This window comes from Mauremys mutica, chromosome 8, assembly GCF_020497125.1.
Source record: "Mauremys mutica isolate MM-2020 ecotype Southern chromosome 8, ASM2049712v1, whole genome shotgun sequence".
NCBI lineage: Eukaryota > Metazoa > Chordata > Testudines > Geoemydidae > Mauremys > Mauremys mutica.
In genome coordinates, this window is record NC_059079.1 from 109155270 (window position 1) to 109170598 (window position 15329).

The following is a 15329-nucleotide window of genomic DNA, read 5'->3' on the forward strand; positions in this document are numbered from 1 at the left end:
TATCACCACTGCCAGTAAAGCCAGTACTCTGCCCAGAGACAGCACAGAGCAGTCAGCTTCACCAAAGCACCCCGAGGTATGTTGATATTATCTCCATTTTACAGATGAAGGGAGTGGAAATCTTCTGGCAGAACCAGGAAGACAGGCCTGTTTTCCTACCTCCCAGTCCGGTGCTTTCCCCACAGAACCATCCTTCCCCCTGGCTTTAACCTCTGTCTATCCATCCCTCTGTCCACCCAGCCACCCACAGAATGCAAGTAAAATGGGCCCAGTTCCATGGTTTCAAGGCAACACTGGGAGGCTGCTGCTCTGTGCGATCTACCTCTTGGCAAACAGAACAGCTGTTGTCAGGCTAGTGTCTGTCTGAGCTGCAAGGAGCCGTGGAAGTGCCAAGAAGCTCAACCGCTGTTTGATTCATTCGCATTAAGAGAAGAACAACATCAAGGATCATTCAGTTGCTAACAGTGAAGGGTTTAAAGCTTGGCATTCTTCGGAACATATGCCAGGGCAGGGCTTCGGAGCCGTTTGCTTTCGAGTGGCAGAGAGGGCTTAGTGCTCCAAGCTGAATGTTTGAAATGCCTTGAATCACAAGACAAATCCTATTAGAGTCTACTCAGTCCTCCACTATCCCATGAGCGATCAGCTCAGTTCCTTATCGCATGTAGATTTTTGACTGGAAAAACCAAGGTCCTGACTCCTCTGAGTGAGCATTAAAGAGCCCCTCACATTTTGTAAGAGTAGGATTTTCCCATGTGTCTTTCCTTGGTCAATACTTCCCCCCTCCACACACAAGTCGATCGCTGTGCTCCACCCTAGTGATGGCTGCAGCTAAGGTGACCATATAGCAAGCGTGAAAAATCAGGACGGGGGTGGGGGGTAATAGGTGCCTGTACTAGTCAAAGCCCTGAATATCAGGTCTGTCCCTATAAAATCAGGACATCTGGTCACCCTTGCTGCATTTCCATGGTGCTCTGTGTATATACAGTAGTTTGAAACCTGCCAGGTAAATGTAACATAGAACACACCTGGCTTTACCTTTGGCTTGCACTCTTTTTTACCCCTTATGCCAACGTTGGCTCCAGTTTCTCTAGATGGAAAGAGAGAGATTAGGAGTCCGACTACTCCCTTCAGAATGAAATTTCTCATCTGAGTTGAATTAACCAGGGGAAGATGAGCTGTCCCGTAGGAGAGGTTCTGCTGGGGCAGGGCCATTCACATTTATCCTCACTGGTATACAGACATGTTGCCCAAAACTGTTTGCCAATTATTCCAGTTTGAACCCATCCTTTTTGTGCTAACTGTTGCCATAGGCCACAGTGCGCGGCCTCCACATGTGTTCTGGGGTTTGTGGTCTGAGCTTCCAAGAAGAAGCCTGAGCAGAGCCTGTGGGAAAACAGTAGGGTGACCAGACAGCACGTGTGAAAAATTGGGATGGGGGTGGGAGGTAATAGATGTCTATATAAGAAAAAGCCCCAAATATCGGGACCGTCCCTATAAAATTGGGACATCTGGACAGTGAAGTCTTAACTCTGAAACAATTACTATGCAAATATGTTGGATGAAATCCTGGACCCACTGAAGGTAAAATTTCCAAGGAAGTCAGTGCAGCCCCAGTGTCGCTTGCTGCTGTCTCACTTCAGAGATGCACCCCTAGGGTGTCTGAGCGCAATACATGTTGAAACAAAAATAAGGTTTCTCTACTCATTACGCCTGCTCTCAGGAGTGAGCCAACCCAGCCGAGAGCTCAAGAACTGAGGATTCAGTGGGTCTTGTGCATTGTCAGTAGCATGCAACTCACATCTGTGCAAACTCCCAAAGACAACAGTCGCTGAGAGCAAAACTGAAAGATGATGGGGGTTACATGGTGATCACATAATTTAGCCTGCAGAACCTTTTTCGGATGATGCTATGCAAGATGGAACAAACCCAGCTCAGCTGTCAGAACACAGGCTGAGCTCTGCAGGGTAGAAAATAAAATTGCTCGTAAACAGGGCACGTTTGATGACAGACAACAACCATGAAGCACGTAAGCCCCAGTATGCCATTTTCAGCATCACTGCTGAGAGCAGCACCTGAGCATGAGGACTGTCCTGTCCCCATTGACACACACACCTGCCGGCAAGAGGACTGACAGATCCAATGCCACATCCTCTGCCCCAGTGCATCAGGGAGCTAACAATGAATGCACTCGCCGTGCTGCTGCACACAAGAGGCACTTGCTGTCGTAGAGCAAACCATTACTGCAGCCAACTCCGGGGTGCAGATAAAGGGTTTGCCCTCTGCGTGTGTCAGGTGCTCACTGCAGCCTTCCTGCAGACGGTTCCAGACATATTCACGAGTGAGTTTCTATCACTGTTACTATTTGTTGATCCTCGTGGAGCCTGATTCACCACTATCCTTATGCCCATTTTACACCAGTGGAACAATGAGTGAGAGGAATCAGGCCACAGGTTATTACTGATCATAGCCAGGTAGAGTGATAGATGGAAGAGTCCCCATATTGTCTAAGGGGCAGAGTCTCAGAGGGCTTTAAGTCACCTGTAGCATTTGGCTTTTCTTAGCGGCCCTGGGCATTTTCACTAGTTTCTCAGTGCAAACTGGGTTGGGAGAAAAAGACAGTCTAGTCGGGGAATTCTAATTTGCTCCAGAGGAAAGGCGAGCTCAGACACTGTATGAAGGGAAGGTCCCTGCAGTAGGGTGCTCATACGTCCCATTTTGGCTGGGACAGTCCCTTTTTTAAGCCCTGTCCTGGCCGTCCCCACTTTTGGGGTTCCAGTCAAGAAATGAGAGTGGGGATGGAACGTGAGAATTCTTAAAGCAGAAGAGCTGAACTAACCTGCGTCTCACCTTGACAGGCAACACCTGGAACAAAAATTGCAGACACACAAGCTAGCATGAGACAAAAATCATCTGTGAGGGAGACCACATTTATACACATTAACCCTGCTAGTGAGAAAACTTCCACTGAATTAAGGTTTCCTGCACTGAATTGCACCAACCATGTTACTAAATAAAAGGGGCTTTTCAATTGCTTATTTCAACATATTTTTCAGGTCCACAAAATAATGCAGCATATCAGCACCGAGCTGGCAAACGTGTCCCAGGATTGTTGGCTTCTGTGGAGTCTGGCCATTTAGCCACGGGCATTGTTTGTGAGGTCACAGGGGAGGGGTCCCAGAGAGTGTCCCTTTCAGAGGGATGGGATCTACATAGGAAAGTTAACAAACCAGGGGAGCACCTTTTATGCATAGGGCCCAATCTTGCTCCCATTTAAGTCCGGGGGATAAGGACCAGGCCCAGAACATTCAGTTTCCTCAGGGACAGCCTTCACAAAGATCTCTTTTTGGGAATCAGTCATTTCTCCAATTTCATGACTCAATAACAAATATCGTTTCATGTTGCCAAAAGAAGGTGGAAATGCAGCTACTTCTGGGGTGCAACCAGCTGTTACACAGGACATTCCGCAGCAGTCTGGAAAAGAAGGCAAATCTTGTCAAAGGACCTTACACTTACACAAAGAGCCCTGAAGTCTCTGCTGCCCATGCAGAACAAACAGCACCTCAGCTCTCTTCATAAAGGTGTGCATGATTCTGACCATTAAGGGTCCAGGCTGCACAAGGGTGAGCCGAGAGGTGGAAGGCGAAGGGCTGTGGCCCAGTTACAGCAAAGTTCACTCACCTGAGAAGCAGCAAGAGGGAAGTGCCAGAGCAAGGGGCACAGAGATCCCTTTTGACTTCCTGGTGGAGGTAACTGTGCAATCCATGTGGAGACCATTCGTGCTCTGCTCAGTAGATGCTCCCTTAATAAGCCTCAGAGGCAGAATCCACATACATTCCTGGGCTGAGTCTCCATCCCAACTGCAAAATCACCTCCCAAAGCCAGCCCGACACTGGACGGCATGACCAGTTTCCTCTGGGAGGACCTCTCCACATGCACTTTGCCCTCTCTGCCTCACCAGTTATCGAGATGATTCTCTGTCTTTGCCAGACTGGTAGGTCGGCACCCGAGCTGAGGTGTGCTGGGTTTGCACCTGATATAAATCTACTGAGCCCAGAACCTTCTGCTGAGGAGCAGATGAACTGGCACAGCTTGTGGGACTTTTCGTCCTGGGCTCCATGGAACGCTCGGCAAGGTTCCTGTTTGTTGTTGTAGAAACTCAGCCGAGTCCAGCACATGCTGGCCAACAGCCTCACTTCTCCCCACCAGCTCCAAATCCCTTTGGACTGATTGTTCATTTCCACCCCCCAAAGCCTTCCAGGTGCGAGAACAATGGGGTATTACTCATCAATCCAAAGGTGGATAAGCTCTGGTGACCTCCCCACCGTCCTCAATGGTTGGGTGAGGCCCTGTTGCATTCTGGGAAAACACAACTCAGTACTGTGGTCCCAATGCACATGATGTATTGGTTAATGCCTAGAATATAACAACTAAAAGACAACGTAAGTATCCCCGTGTAGCTGCTCTCTCACTCTTTAAGGTGTCCCCTCAGGGCAGACATGATGCTATGGGTGAGCCCTGCCTGGATTTCCTCACCCTGAGTATAAACATGTCCAAGCAGGCCTGCAGGTATTAACAACTCCCTCTTTGGAGGGTCTTATTTATTCTCCAGAAAAGAACAACACAAAAGTGGAACCTGAAGTCAGCGACGCCACCGGAAAACGCGCTGCCTCCAGGTTAATCAGTCTTACGTCCTGGCTCTATAGCCCTGGGGCACTCAGGCTGAATTCCCTGTCTTGAGATCAGCCTTCTGTGGAGCATTCTGCCAGCTGCCACTCTTCCCCTGACAGCGCGTCACTCTTTGCTAAGTCCCTCATAGCAACTGGGAAGGCCCCATGCGCAGTTAGTTCTCCAGAGCTTCTCCTGTCCCTTCCCTGGGAACGCTTTCTCCCTGCAACTGCTTCTCCCTCTGTAAGCCCCTTCTCTCCGGAAGTCCCTTCTCCCTGGCAGTAGCTTCTTGCTACGGTCTGAGAGATCCCTTTGCTGAGACCCAGGCCTTCCTGGATGTCTGCTTTCTGCAGCTCTCCCTTGGGAATCTCCTGCCTCCAAGAGCATCTCCTTGGCTCCCTGTCCTGGTGGGATCTCCAGACAGTTTCCTGTCTCCAGGGAGCTCTGGTGATCTGGGAGCTCCTCTCCTCAGGATTGTCCTGAGGGTATGTCTACACTATGAAATTAGGTCAATTTTATAGAAATCGATTTTTTAGCATGTGTGTCCCCACTAAGCGCATTAAGTCAGCGGAGTGCGTCCACAGTACCGAAGCTAGCGTCGACTTTTGGAGCGTTGCACTGTGGGTAGCTATCCCATAGTTCCCGCAGTCTCTGCCTGCTGAAGGCTGACCTGGGGATACTGAAGGGGATACTGGAGGAGAAGCAGCTTTCTTGCAGGCGGTCACAGGCAGACTGGGCCCTGATTCCTCTTAAAGGGCCAGTTGCCCCATGGTACCCTGAGTTCTACCACTTCTCAAGTTTGAATCAAAGGAGTGAATGTCCAGTTGGGAAGCTGGGCTCCTGTTAGATAGCTACAAGTCCTCAGATGGAAGGAGGTTCTCAGTGCTGGCTGGATTTCAATGTGTGGCCTAGCTTGAATGGCTTAGTACAAAAAGGGACAAACCCTAAGCACTGACTTGATGAAGATGGCCAAATTACTACAGTCGGTGGCAGTTACCACCAAGACAGTTCTGAGTGTTTTCCATCTTTATAACGCCAGAGCAGGCCAAGATCTGAATTGCTGTCTCAATGAGCATCGCTTGAAACACAAATCCCACCCAGTCTACCTTGGCATAACCCTAGATAGCTCCTTGACATATCTTAACCATGTAACAACCTTCTAAGCCCAGGGGCTGGCACTGCAGGAGAAGCAAACGCACAGACTCTCCAGTCATACGGTTTGGCCCTCCGTTACTCTGCAGCAGAATTCTGTGCTCTGCTCTGGCTCCATTCGTCTCACGTCAGGTTGGCTGGTGCACAACTGCACTCAGCCACGCGCCTCGTAACTGGGACGATTCGCCCCACACCAGTACCGTGGCTCCCTGTGTTAAGCGACATCACGGCTCCACATGTCTGCCAGGAGGGTGCTACATCCAGGATGGCTGAGAAGATCAGGGCAAACCCAAGCCTACCCCTGTACACAGACCTCTTCCACCCCCCCCATGAGTGCACTTGTCTTTGAGTCAGCCTTTGTGGGGCCCCCGGCCCCACCCAAATGTCTCTGTGCCGTCGATGTGATGTGAAGAATGACTTGCAGCTGATGTCAGAAACGAGTCTTTTATAGCTGACCCACCCACGCGTGGACCTGGCTTTGATTTGCCACGCCGCTCATGGGGCCTTCTGAACCTGGGTCAAGTGAGCCAGGGTCAATGTGCAGCCGGCCCTTCACTCCTGGGGCCACCGGGAGGCCCCCACATGGGGCTGAGGCCAAAGGCAGACAATGCCGCACACCCGTGACGCCTGCCCCTGGACGGGTTTGATGCTGGTCTGAGGGGCTCTGCACTTCCCTGATAGGGCTGCCGCAAATTGGCTTGGCAAGAGCCGCATCCAGTCAGAAGAAGCTCTAGTGCAATGTGTGGCCTAGCTGAATGACTTAGTACAAAAGGGACAAACCGATCCTCAATTCCAGCCAATATTTGCCTATGATCCCAATAGCGATGGCAAGGCCTTCTTCCCAGCTCCAGTTACTATTCAGCAGACACAAGTGGCCAGCACGTACCTTTCTTCTTCTCCTCTCCCCCCAAATCCCCCCATAGAGGCTGGGGGTCAGGGCCCCTTTGTTCTGGGTGCTGACCAGACACAGAAAAGCGTCAGGCCCTGCCCTGGGCGGTTTACAGTCTAAAGAAACAAACAGACGATGGGTCGGAAATGGGGCTACAACGTACAAGCTAGAAGCCTGATGAAGAATCGTTCCAAGTGTATTAGTTAAATGGGTTGTGTCGTGTCCCCCCACCCAAAAAAACTTACAAATATTAAACAATGAGGCTCCCAGCTAGAGCTGGTCAAACTAATAGTTGGGAAACAAAATGATCTGCTGAATCGAGGCATTTTTATTCTGGGCAGGAACTGGCTAAGAACAGACTTTGACATTGGAAGGGTCTGTTTGAAACACTCAGCACCAAGCTTTGTACATTGTCTTGGCCCACGGCGGAGGAGGAGAGATTATTTACGTTCAGCCATACGGGTTGAGAGCTCCTCTGCGTCCTCACAACAGCCACCGGGCATCCCAGGCACAGTCAGCTCTGCTGCCGTTCCCAAGTAACCCAGCCCATTCTGGGCTCCAGGTGCCCAGTCCCTACAGCCGTGCCAGCTGCTTCCAAGTCCAGGCACCAGCCCGTTTGTGTGTAACTCTCGTTTGGACGGCCACTCTCGGCCTGGCGGGAGGGGAAGGGTGATGTGGCATCAATGGACAGCCAGGGATGCCGTGTTCATAGGTTGGGGGCAGAGGGAGACTCCCCCCCAGTGCAGCCCCAAATTGAGGCAGCTGATACTCCTGCTGAGGACCAAGCAAGGTCAGCAGATTGTTGGTCTGCTGCACAGGGGCATGAAGGCACCACAGACCCTGGCCGGAGGGTCCCTGTGGTCTCTTGTGCACCAACAAGGAGATGGGCAGCCTCTGCAGCTCCTGGGTCTGGGAGGGTTTGGGAGGAATGTGGGGAGTGAGTTGGGTGTGTGGAGGGAGGGAAGGTTAAAAATCACAGAAGTAAAGAAATTGGCTGAGTTGACTTTATTGAACATCAGCTGTAGAGTCAGCGATGGTGGCAGGAGCCCTCGAAATGGAGGAGGAGCAGAGATCGTGTCTCCACGTGGGGATCTGCTGGTGGGAACTAAAAGCAAACAGGGTCCAGCTCTTCCTCAGCTCTGAGCCCCATCGAGGACTCAGCATTCTCCTTCTTGCTTAAAGCAAAGACTTCCAAGGTTTTCCCTAGAAGGAAAGACAGAGACACAGAACTCAGGGCTGCAACCCTTATGGGCAACGAGGGCAAAGCTTCAGTCAAGGCCTCAGCATGTCGAATTCACCAGAGCTTATTCGCTGACAGGAAAAATTCGACTGAGGAAGTTGACCCAGCCTGTAGGAGGTAAAGACAGATGGGTGCAGGCAGCGGCTACAGTTACACGACAACTGGGTTTTAGTTTTTATGAATGGGCCATTTATTCCTGTACTCACCACACTGCTTTGCAAAGGGAGCATTTGTTGCTGTATGTTTTGTCATCAGTGCCACAGACCGGGTTGAGGTCCTTGGTGCAGATAGAAGGTGGCTTCCGGAACTCACTGCAGAAACCCTGTGGCTGATGTTGTTATTATTATTAATGCCATTCTTTGTGTTACATGAGGGCCCTGCTGGTGTCCCATGGTGCTGGGTGTGCTATGAACACGGAAGGGACAGTCCCTGCCTCCCAGGGCTCCCACTATCTAACCTGCCCCTCAGCTCTGATGAACTGATTTCCCAATTCCCTTCGTGCTGCCAGCAGGAGCTAAGAAAGGGCAACCACGCTGCCCGTCTCCCTGGTCCCCCAGACTCTTCCGAACCCGCATCACAAGGTGTGTGAGCGAAGGGGCATCTGGGCAGGCAGCTGATGCTCAGATAGAAAACTCCTCATGCTCTTGTGATACCGTCCCCTCCCCCTTCTGTCTCTGAGTTGCTCCCGGTGCCTCCCCCAGGCCCACCACAGACGGTGTCCTGTCCAGTAAAGGATGGAATCCATCGCTCGGACCACATGGAGTCTCAGCCCCAGGGATTCACTCTCCCCTCACTAGGGCACAGGGTCAAGCCTGCTCCCAATTTACTCCTGAGTCCTAGCATGTTTCTAACCCAGAGATCACGGGCTGCTTGATGTTACAAACCAGGGGAAGGGAACAATTAATTAACAGTGAGAGTTGGACTCACCTTACCATCCTGAGCAGTAGCATCTGGAACAAAAACACAGACACAATGACACAATGAAGGGAAATGCTGGCGGGAAAGTCACTTAAGAACATTCATCTCTGCAGGACAATGCATGCAGCTTCCTCACTGGCAAATGTGACCGTGGGAAGGTTCCCTATGCTAACCCAGTTGTACGGTAATGTAACTCCATGACCCTCACCGGCAGGTCCACGGCAGTGTGTGTGAGATGAGAATCAGCCCCCGTGGGAATGGAGATTTACAATCAGGCTAGAAAACCACCAAGGATTGTCTGATGGAAGCGTGTAGACAAATGCACCCACAGTCAGACCCGTAAATACTATCATCATTGCCCCGGATTAACTGCAGGTGGATTGTTTGCAGCGCCCAGATTGGGGTTTGGGTATAAGCCCATAATGGCCCCTCAGTAACATCTTTCCAAAGGAAATTACTGTTTCCTCCATAAGCCACTTCCCCTGCTTAGTCTTGACACCCAAATGTCCATAGCTGGTGCCAAGCTGGTTTTTAACAGTCGAGCCCCTGCTGAAGGTTAGAGGGTCAGACACAGAGCTCTGTACAGGCTGCAGCAAAAGTTACTCACCCTGAAAGCTGGAGAAAAGCCCCAGAGCGAGGAACACAACGACAGCTGCTATCTTCATGGTGGAAGTGGTTTGTGGGTCTGCTGGAGTCTGTTAGTGCTGAGCTCTGTAGATGCTCTCTCAATGCAGCCCAAGGGAGGAGATCTCATATATATATAGTTAAGAGGTTGGGTTCTCCAATTGGATTATCAAATCCCTATCGAAATGGTCACTGATTCAACAAACCAGTACAATGAATGGTCATTCCCTTTTCCTATTCATGATGGCTCATTGATCATCTAAGTCAGATGTACATTTTGCTCCCTGATTAGTTGGCTAAAACTTTTCCAGCCGGAAGGTCAGGTGTGCCGAGCAACAAATAATAAATACTCTTGTTCATGCATGACAATCCTTCTTGTCATATAAGCCCAGGTGTTTGCATGCAGAACGTTCCCCATCCCTAATGCAAATAAACCTCACAATACAGGACGCTCATAAGTGGCGGCTACGAAAACACTTTGGGGATTGCAATAAATATTCGTGAGGAAAGTTACATTGTTCTCACCCGCATGGCTAATTCTACCCAAATCGTAAATCTTAGCACACCATTGTAGAGAGGAGAGATCATTTACGTTTGGCCTATGTGTCAGTGCACTGTTGCTTGCTCAGAACAGCTGCTTTGCATCACTCACGCTAGCCTATGCCATCACGCCCCAGTAACCCACCTCATTCTAGGGTCTGTGTGTCCTGTTCCTAACACACCGGCGGCTGCTTTAGTGTTCAAGCACCTGCCAGCCTGTTTGTAACAGGCCTTGGGACACTCGAGCTCAGGCAGGAGGGAGCAGATGTTTGGCGGATAAAGGTGTCTGCGCAGATGTGACAGACGTAGACTTTCAACTTAGTACCTCACAACATGCTGACTAAAACCATTATACATGATCACTATACAGTTAGCATTATACAGTGTCAATAGAGCACACGTTACATGGATTATTAACTGCCTCATTCATAGGCCTCAACAAGTAGTTGTTAAGAGGAAATAATCAGTGAATGAGGGTGGTACTAGTGAGGTTCTGCATGGATCAGTACTAGGCATGGCAGTCTTCCACTTTTTTCATCACTGCTCTGGAAGTGAATAATAAAGAACTGCTGATACTATTTGTGGATGACACAAAGGTTGGAGGAGTGGCATCTAATGATGAAGGCAGGGCCGTCAAACAACGGTCTGGATTGCTTTGTAAGATGTTCTGTAACATACAAAATAGGTTTTAATACAGCCAATGGAAAGTTATCGACTTGGGTCCACAGGCTGCAGGCTGGCCCTATAGAATAGGGGACAGTCCCCTGGAAAGCAGAGACTGTGAAACTGAACATGAGCTCCCAGTGTAGCGAAAATGACTGATGCGTTCCTTTGGCTGTAGAAGCAGGGGAGTGTAGGAGTCAGGAGGTGATTTTACCGCTGTACATAACAGAGCGAACAGGGACGTTTGAGAGGGGGAGAAGGAGATCCCCCTGCTGAACAAAGAAAGTGCGAGGACTAACTTTGGGGTGAGTGAGTGTGTTTGGCTGTTTGTGTTTTTCTTTCTCTTTCAGGTTATTGCAGGTATTTTCAGTTATTTCACTTACTGGGTCAGTTGGGATTGTGTCTCTGGCGTCTGTTTGAGCCTTTGTTCCCTGCATCATCCTTGATCATCTTTGATCAGCCTTGTGATCACGCTCCCCCTTGTGTGATTAACGATGGGGAGGGCTGACCAGAGGCTAAGCGACCAAGGGGAGCTAGTGAAAAGGGGACCAGAAACAGGGGAGTTTGTGGGAGGGAGACATCATATAATTGTTATGGTTAGAAAGGCCACATCGCCACTGCCAACACTGCTCTGTCTCCTCCACCTGCACCTGTGTCCAGACAGAGAACCTAACCATGAAGGCCTCTGCCCAGATCCTGGTGTGGATTTGCAGAGACTCTGGCCTGCATTTCCCACTCACAGAAAGCCAGGCTGGGGGGACTATCCAGTGTGAGAGGTGCCTGCTGGTGGAATCTCTCAGGAAGCAGGTGGCAGAGCTACAGGAGGAGGTGGCTGGGCTGAGGAGAATCCGTGCCCACGAGGAATTCCTCAAGAGTATTCATGTGGAGAAATCCAAGGCGGAAGAGGCTATCCAGTTAGAGGACTTCTGTCACACCACCGGGGGAGGAGGATGTGGCTCTGTCACACGGAGGACACTGGGTACTGGTTACTTCTGGCAGCAGGCAGTGCTCCATCCCCACTTCCAACCCACCATGGTGATGGAAAGTCGTTTTGCTGCCCTGGCAACGAGCGATGAGGAATCGCCCCCAAAGGTGGAGGAGGAGAAGCCATGTACCCCCAAGGCTGGGAGGATCACAGCCACCACTTCCAAGAGGAAATGTAGGGTAGAGGTGATTGGTGACTCTCTTCTGGGTGGGACAGAGGCACCCACCTGTCACCCGGACATGGCACCCCGGGAGGTATGCTGCCTGCCAGGGGCCGTATCTGAGATGTTACAGAGGGATTGTCAAGGATCATCTGGCCCTCTGACTACTACTCCATGCTACTCATCCACGTGGGTACTAATAATACTGTGAGGTATGACCCTCAGCAGATCAGAAGTGACTGCAGGGCTCTGGGGGTGAGGGTGAAGGTGAGGGAGTTGGGAGTGCAGGTGGTGTTCTCTTCGATACTTCCTGTCAAGGCAGAGACAGATGCATCCTGGAAGTGAATGCCTGGCTGCGAGGATGGAGTCACCAGGTGGGCTTTGGCTTCCTTGACCACAGGATGCTGTTCCAGGAAGAAGGACTGCTAAGCAGAGATGGGGTCTACCTATCGAGGAAGGGGAAGAGCAGATTTGGATCCAGACTGGCTAACCTAGTGAGGAGGGCTTTAAACTAGGTTCGAAGGCGGCAGGTGACCAAGCCCACAGGTAAATCAAAACCATGGAGACCCGGGAGAAGGGTCGGAATTGGGGGTGGGGGACATGGGCTGTTATAGCGGGGATAAAGGAGAGATAAAACGGAACTGGGGGCAGGGGTGTCAAATCAGTATCTTAGATGTCTGTATACTAATGCGAGAAGTATGGGGAATAAGCAAGAAGAACTCAAAATGCTAGTAAATAAACACAACTATGACATAGTTGGCATCACAGAGACTTGGTGGGATAATACGCATGACTGGAATATTGGTATAGAAGGGTACAGCTTGCTCAGGAGGGACAGGCAGGGAAAAAAGGGAGGAGGTGTTGACATATATTAAAAATGTTCACACTTGAACTGAGGTTGAGATGGAAACAGACTTGTTGAAAGTCTCTAGATAAGGATAAAAGGAGTAAAAACCAAGGGAGATGTCATGGTAGGGGTCTACTACAGACCACTGAACCAGGAAGCAGAAGTGGATGAGGCTTTTTTTAAACAACGAACAAAATCATCCAAAGCACAGGACTTGGTGGTGATGGGGGACTTCAACCACTCAGACATCTGTTGGGAAAGTAACACAGCAGGGCACAGATTATCCAACAAGTTCTTGGAATGTATTGGAGACAATTGTTTATTTCAGAAGGTGGAGAAAGCTACTAAGGGAGAGGCTGTTCTAGATTTAATTTTGACAAATAGGGAGGAACTGGTTGAGAATTTGAAAGTGGAAGGCAGGCTGGGTGAACGTGATCATGAAATGGTAGAGATCGTGATTCTAAGGAATGGTAGGAGGGAGAACAGCACAATAAAGACAATGAATTTCAAGAAGGCGACTTTAGCAAACTCAGGGAGTTGGTAGGTAAAATCCCATGGGAAGCAAGTCTAAGGGGAAAAACAATTGCAAACAGTTGGCAGTTTTTCAAAGAAACATTATGAAGGGCACAAGAGCAAACTATCCCACTGCATAGGAAAGATTGGAAGTATGGAAAGAGACCAGCCTGGCTTAACCAGGAGATGTTCAATGATCTAAAAATCAAAAAAGAGTCCTACAAAAAGTGGAAACTAGGTCAAATTACAAAGGATGAATATAAACAAATAGGTGTAGGGTCCAGATTAGAAAGGCCAAGGCACAAAATGAGATCAAACTAGCTAGAGACATAAAGGGTAACAAGAAACATCCTACAAATACATTAGAAGTAAGAGGAAGACCCAGGACAGAGTCGGCCCTTTACTCAATGGGGTGGGGGGGAAAGAAATAACAGAGGTGCCTGGCAGAGGTGCTTAATGACGTCTTTGTTTTGGTTTTCACCAAGAAGGTTGGTGGCGATTGGACGTCTAACGTAGTGAATGCCACTGACAATGAGGTAGGATCAGAGGCTAAAATAGGAAAAGAACAAGTTAAAAATTACTTAGACAAGTTAGATGTTTTCAAGTCACCAGGACCTGATGAAATGCATCCTAGAATACTCAAGGAGCTGACTGAGGAGATATCTGAGCCATTAGCAATTCTCTTTGAAGAGTCATGGAAGATGGGAGAGATTCCAGAGTACTGGAAAATGGCAAATCTAGTGCCCATCTATAAAAAGGGAATAAGAACAACCCGGGGAATTACAGACCAGTCAGCTTAACTTCTGTACCTGGAAAGATAATGAAGCAAATAATTATTCAATCAATTTGCAAACATCTAGAAGATAATAAGGTGATATGTAACAGTCAGCATGGATTTGTCAAGAACAAGTCATGTCAAACTAACCTAATAGCTTTTTGTGACAGGGGAACAAGCCTTGTGGATGGGGGGGAAGCGGTAGACATGGTTTATCTTGACTTTAGTAAGGCTTTTGACACTGTCTCGCACGACCGGCTCATAAACAAACTAGGGAAATGCAACCTAGATGGAACTATTATAAGGTGGGTGCAAACTGGTTGGAAAATAGTTCCCAGACAGTAGTTAGCAGTGGTTCACAGTCATGCTGAAAGGGCATATTGGGTGGGGTCCCACAGGGATAGGTTCTGGGTCCGGTTCTGTTCAATATCTTCATCAATGATTTAGATAATGGTATTGAGGATACACTTATAAAGTTTGCAGACGATACCAAGCTGGGAGGGGTTGCAAATGCTTTGGAGGATAGGATTAAAATTCAAAATGATCTGGACAAACTGGAGAAATGGTCTGAGGTAAATAGGATGAAATTCAATAAGGACAAATGCAAAGTGCTCCACTTAGGAAGGAACAATCAGTTGCACACATACAAAATGGGCAATGAGTGCCTAGGAAGGAGTACGGCAGAAAGGGATCTGGGGTCACAGTGGATCACAAGCTAAATATGAGTCAACAGTGTAACACTGTTGCAAAAAACCGAACATTATTCTGGTCTGTATTAGCAGGAGTGTGGTAAGTAAGACACGAGAAGTAATTTTTCTGCTCTACTACGCTCTGATTAGGCCTCAACTGGAGTATTGTGTCCACTTCTGGGTGCCACATTTCAAGAAAGATGTGAAGAAACTGGAGAAAGTCCAGAGAAGAGCAACAAAAATGATTAGAGGTCTAGAGAACATGACCCATGAGGGAAGCTTGAAAAAACTGAGTTTGTTTAGTCTGGAGAAGAGACAACTGAGAGGGCACGTGATAGCAGTTTTCAAGTACATAAAAGGTTTTTACAAGGAGGAGGGAGAAAAATTATTTTTCTTAACCTCTGAGGAGAGGACAAGCAGCAATGGGCTTAAATTGCAGCAAGGGAGGTTTAGATGGGACATTAGGAAAAACTTACTAACTCTCAAGGTACTTAAGCACTGGAATAAATTGCCAGAGAGGTTCTGGAATCGCCATCATAGAAGATTTTTAAAAGCAGGTTGGACAAACACCTGTCAGGGATGGTCTAGATAATACTTAGTCCTGCAGTGCAGGGGACTGGACTAGATGACCTCTTGAGATCCCTGCCAGTCCTATGAGTCTATGATTGC

General features: G+C 49.0%; 1 protein-coding gene across 1 annotated transcript; it reads right to left on the bottom strand.

Annotated features, from left to right (window-relative positions):
• Positions 1 to 7863: 7863 nt before the first annotated feature.
• On the bottom strand, positions 7864 to 9529 carry LOC123376581 (ovomucoid-like). The gene is made up of 4 exons (XM_045028690.1): positions 9472 to 9529; positions 8874 to 8896; positions 8153 to 8274; positions 7864 to 7909 (listed from the first exon to the last, which is right to left on the bottom strand). Exons 1-4 carry the CDS (start codon positions 9527 to 9529, stop codon positions 7864 to 7866), a joined length of 249 nt encoding a protein of 82 aa, XP_044884625.1.
• Positions 9530 to 15329: the final 5800 nt, after the last annotated feature.

Bases quoted from the DNA above. Each gene is read 5' to 3' on its own strand.
- LOC123376581 (XM_045028690.1), bottom strand. From the start codon at position 9,529: ATGAAGATAGCAGCTGTCGTTGTGTTCCTCGCTCTGGGGCTTTTCTCC. The intron at 8,897-9,471 runs GTGAGTAACTTT...TTTTTGTTCCAG, and splicing joins GCTTTTCTCCAGCTTTCAGG to ATGCTACTGCTCAGGATGGT. The intron at 8,275-8,873 runs GTGAGTCCAACT...TAACAACATCAG, and splicing joins CTACTGCTCAGGATGGTAAG to CCACAGGGTTTCTGCAGTGA.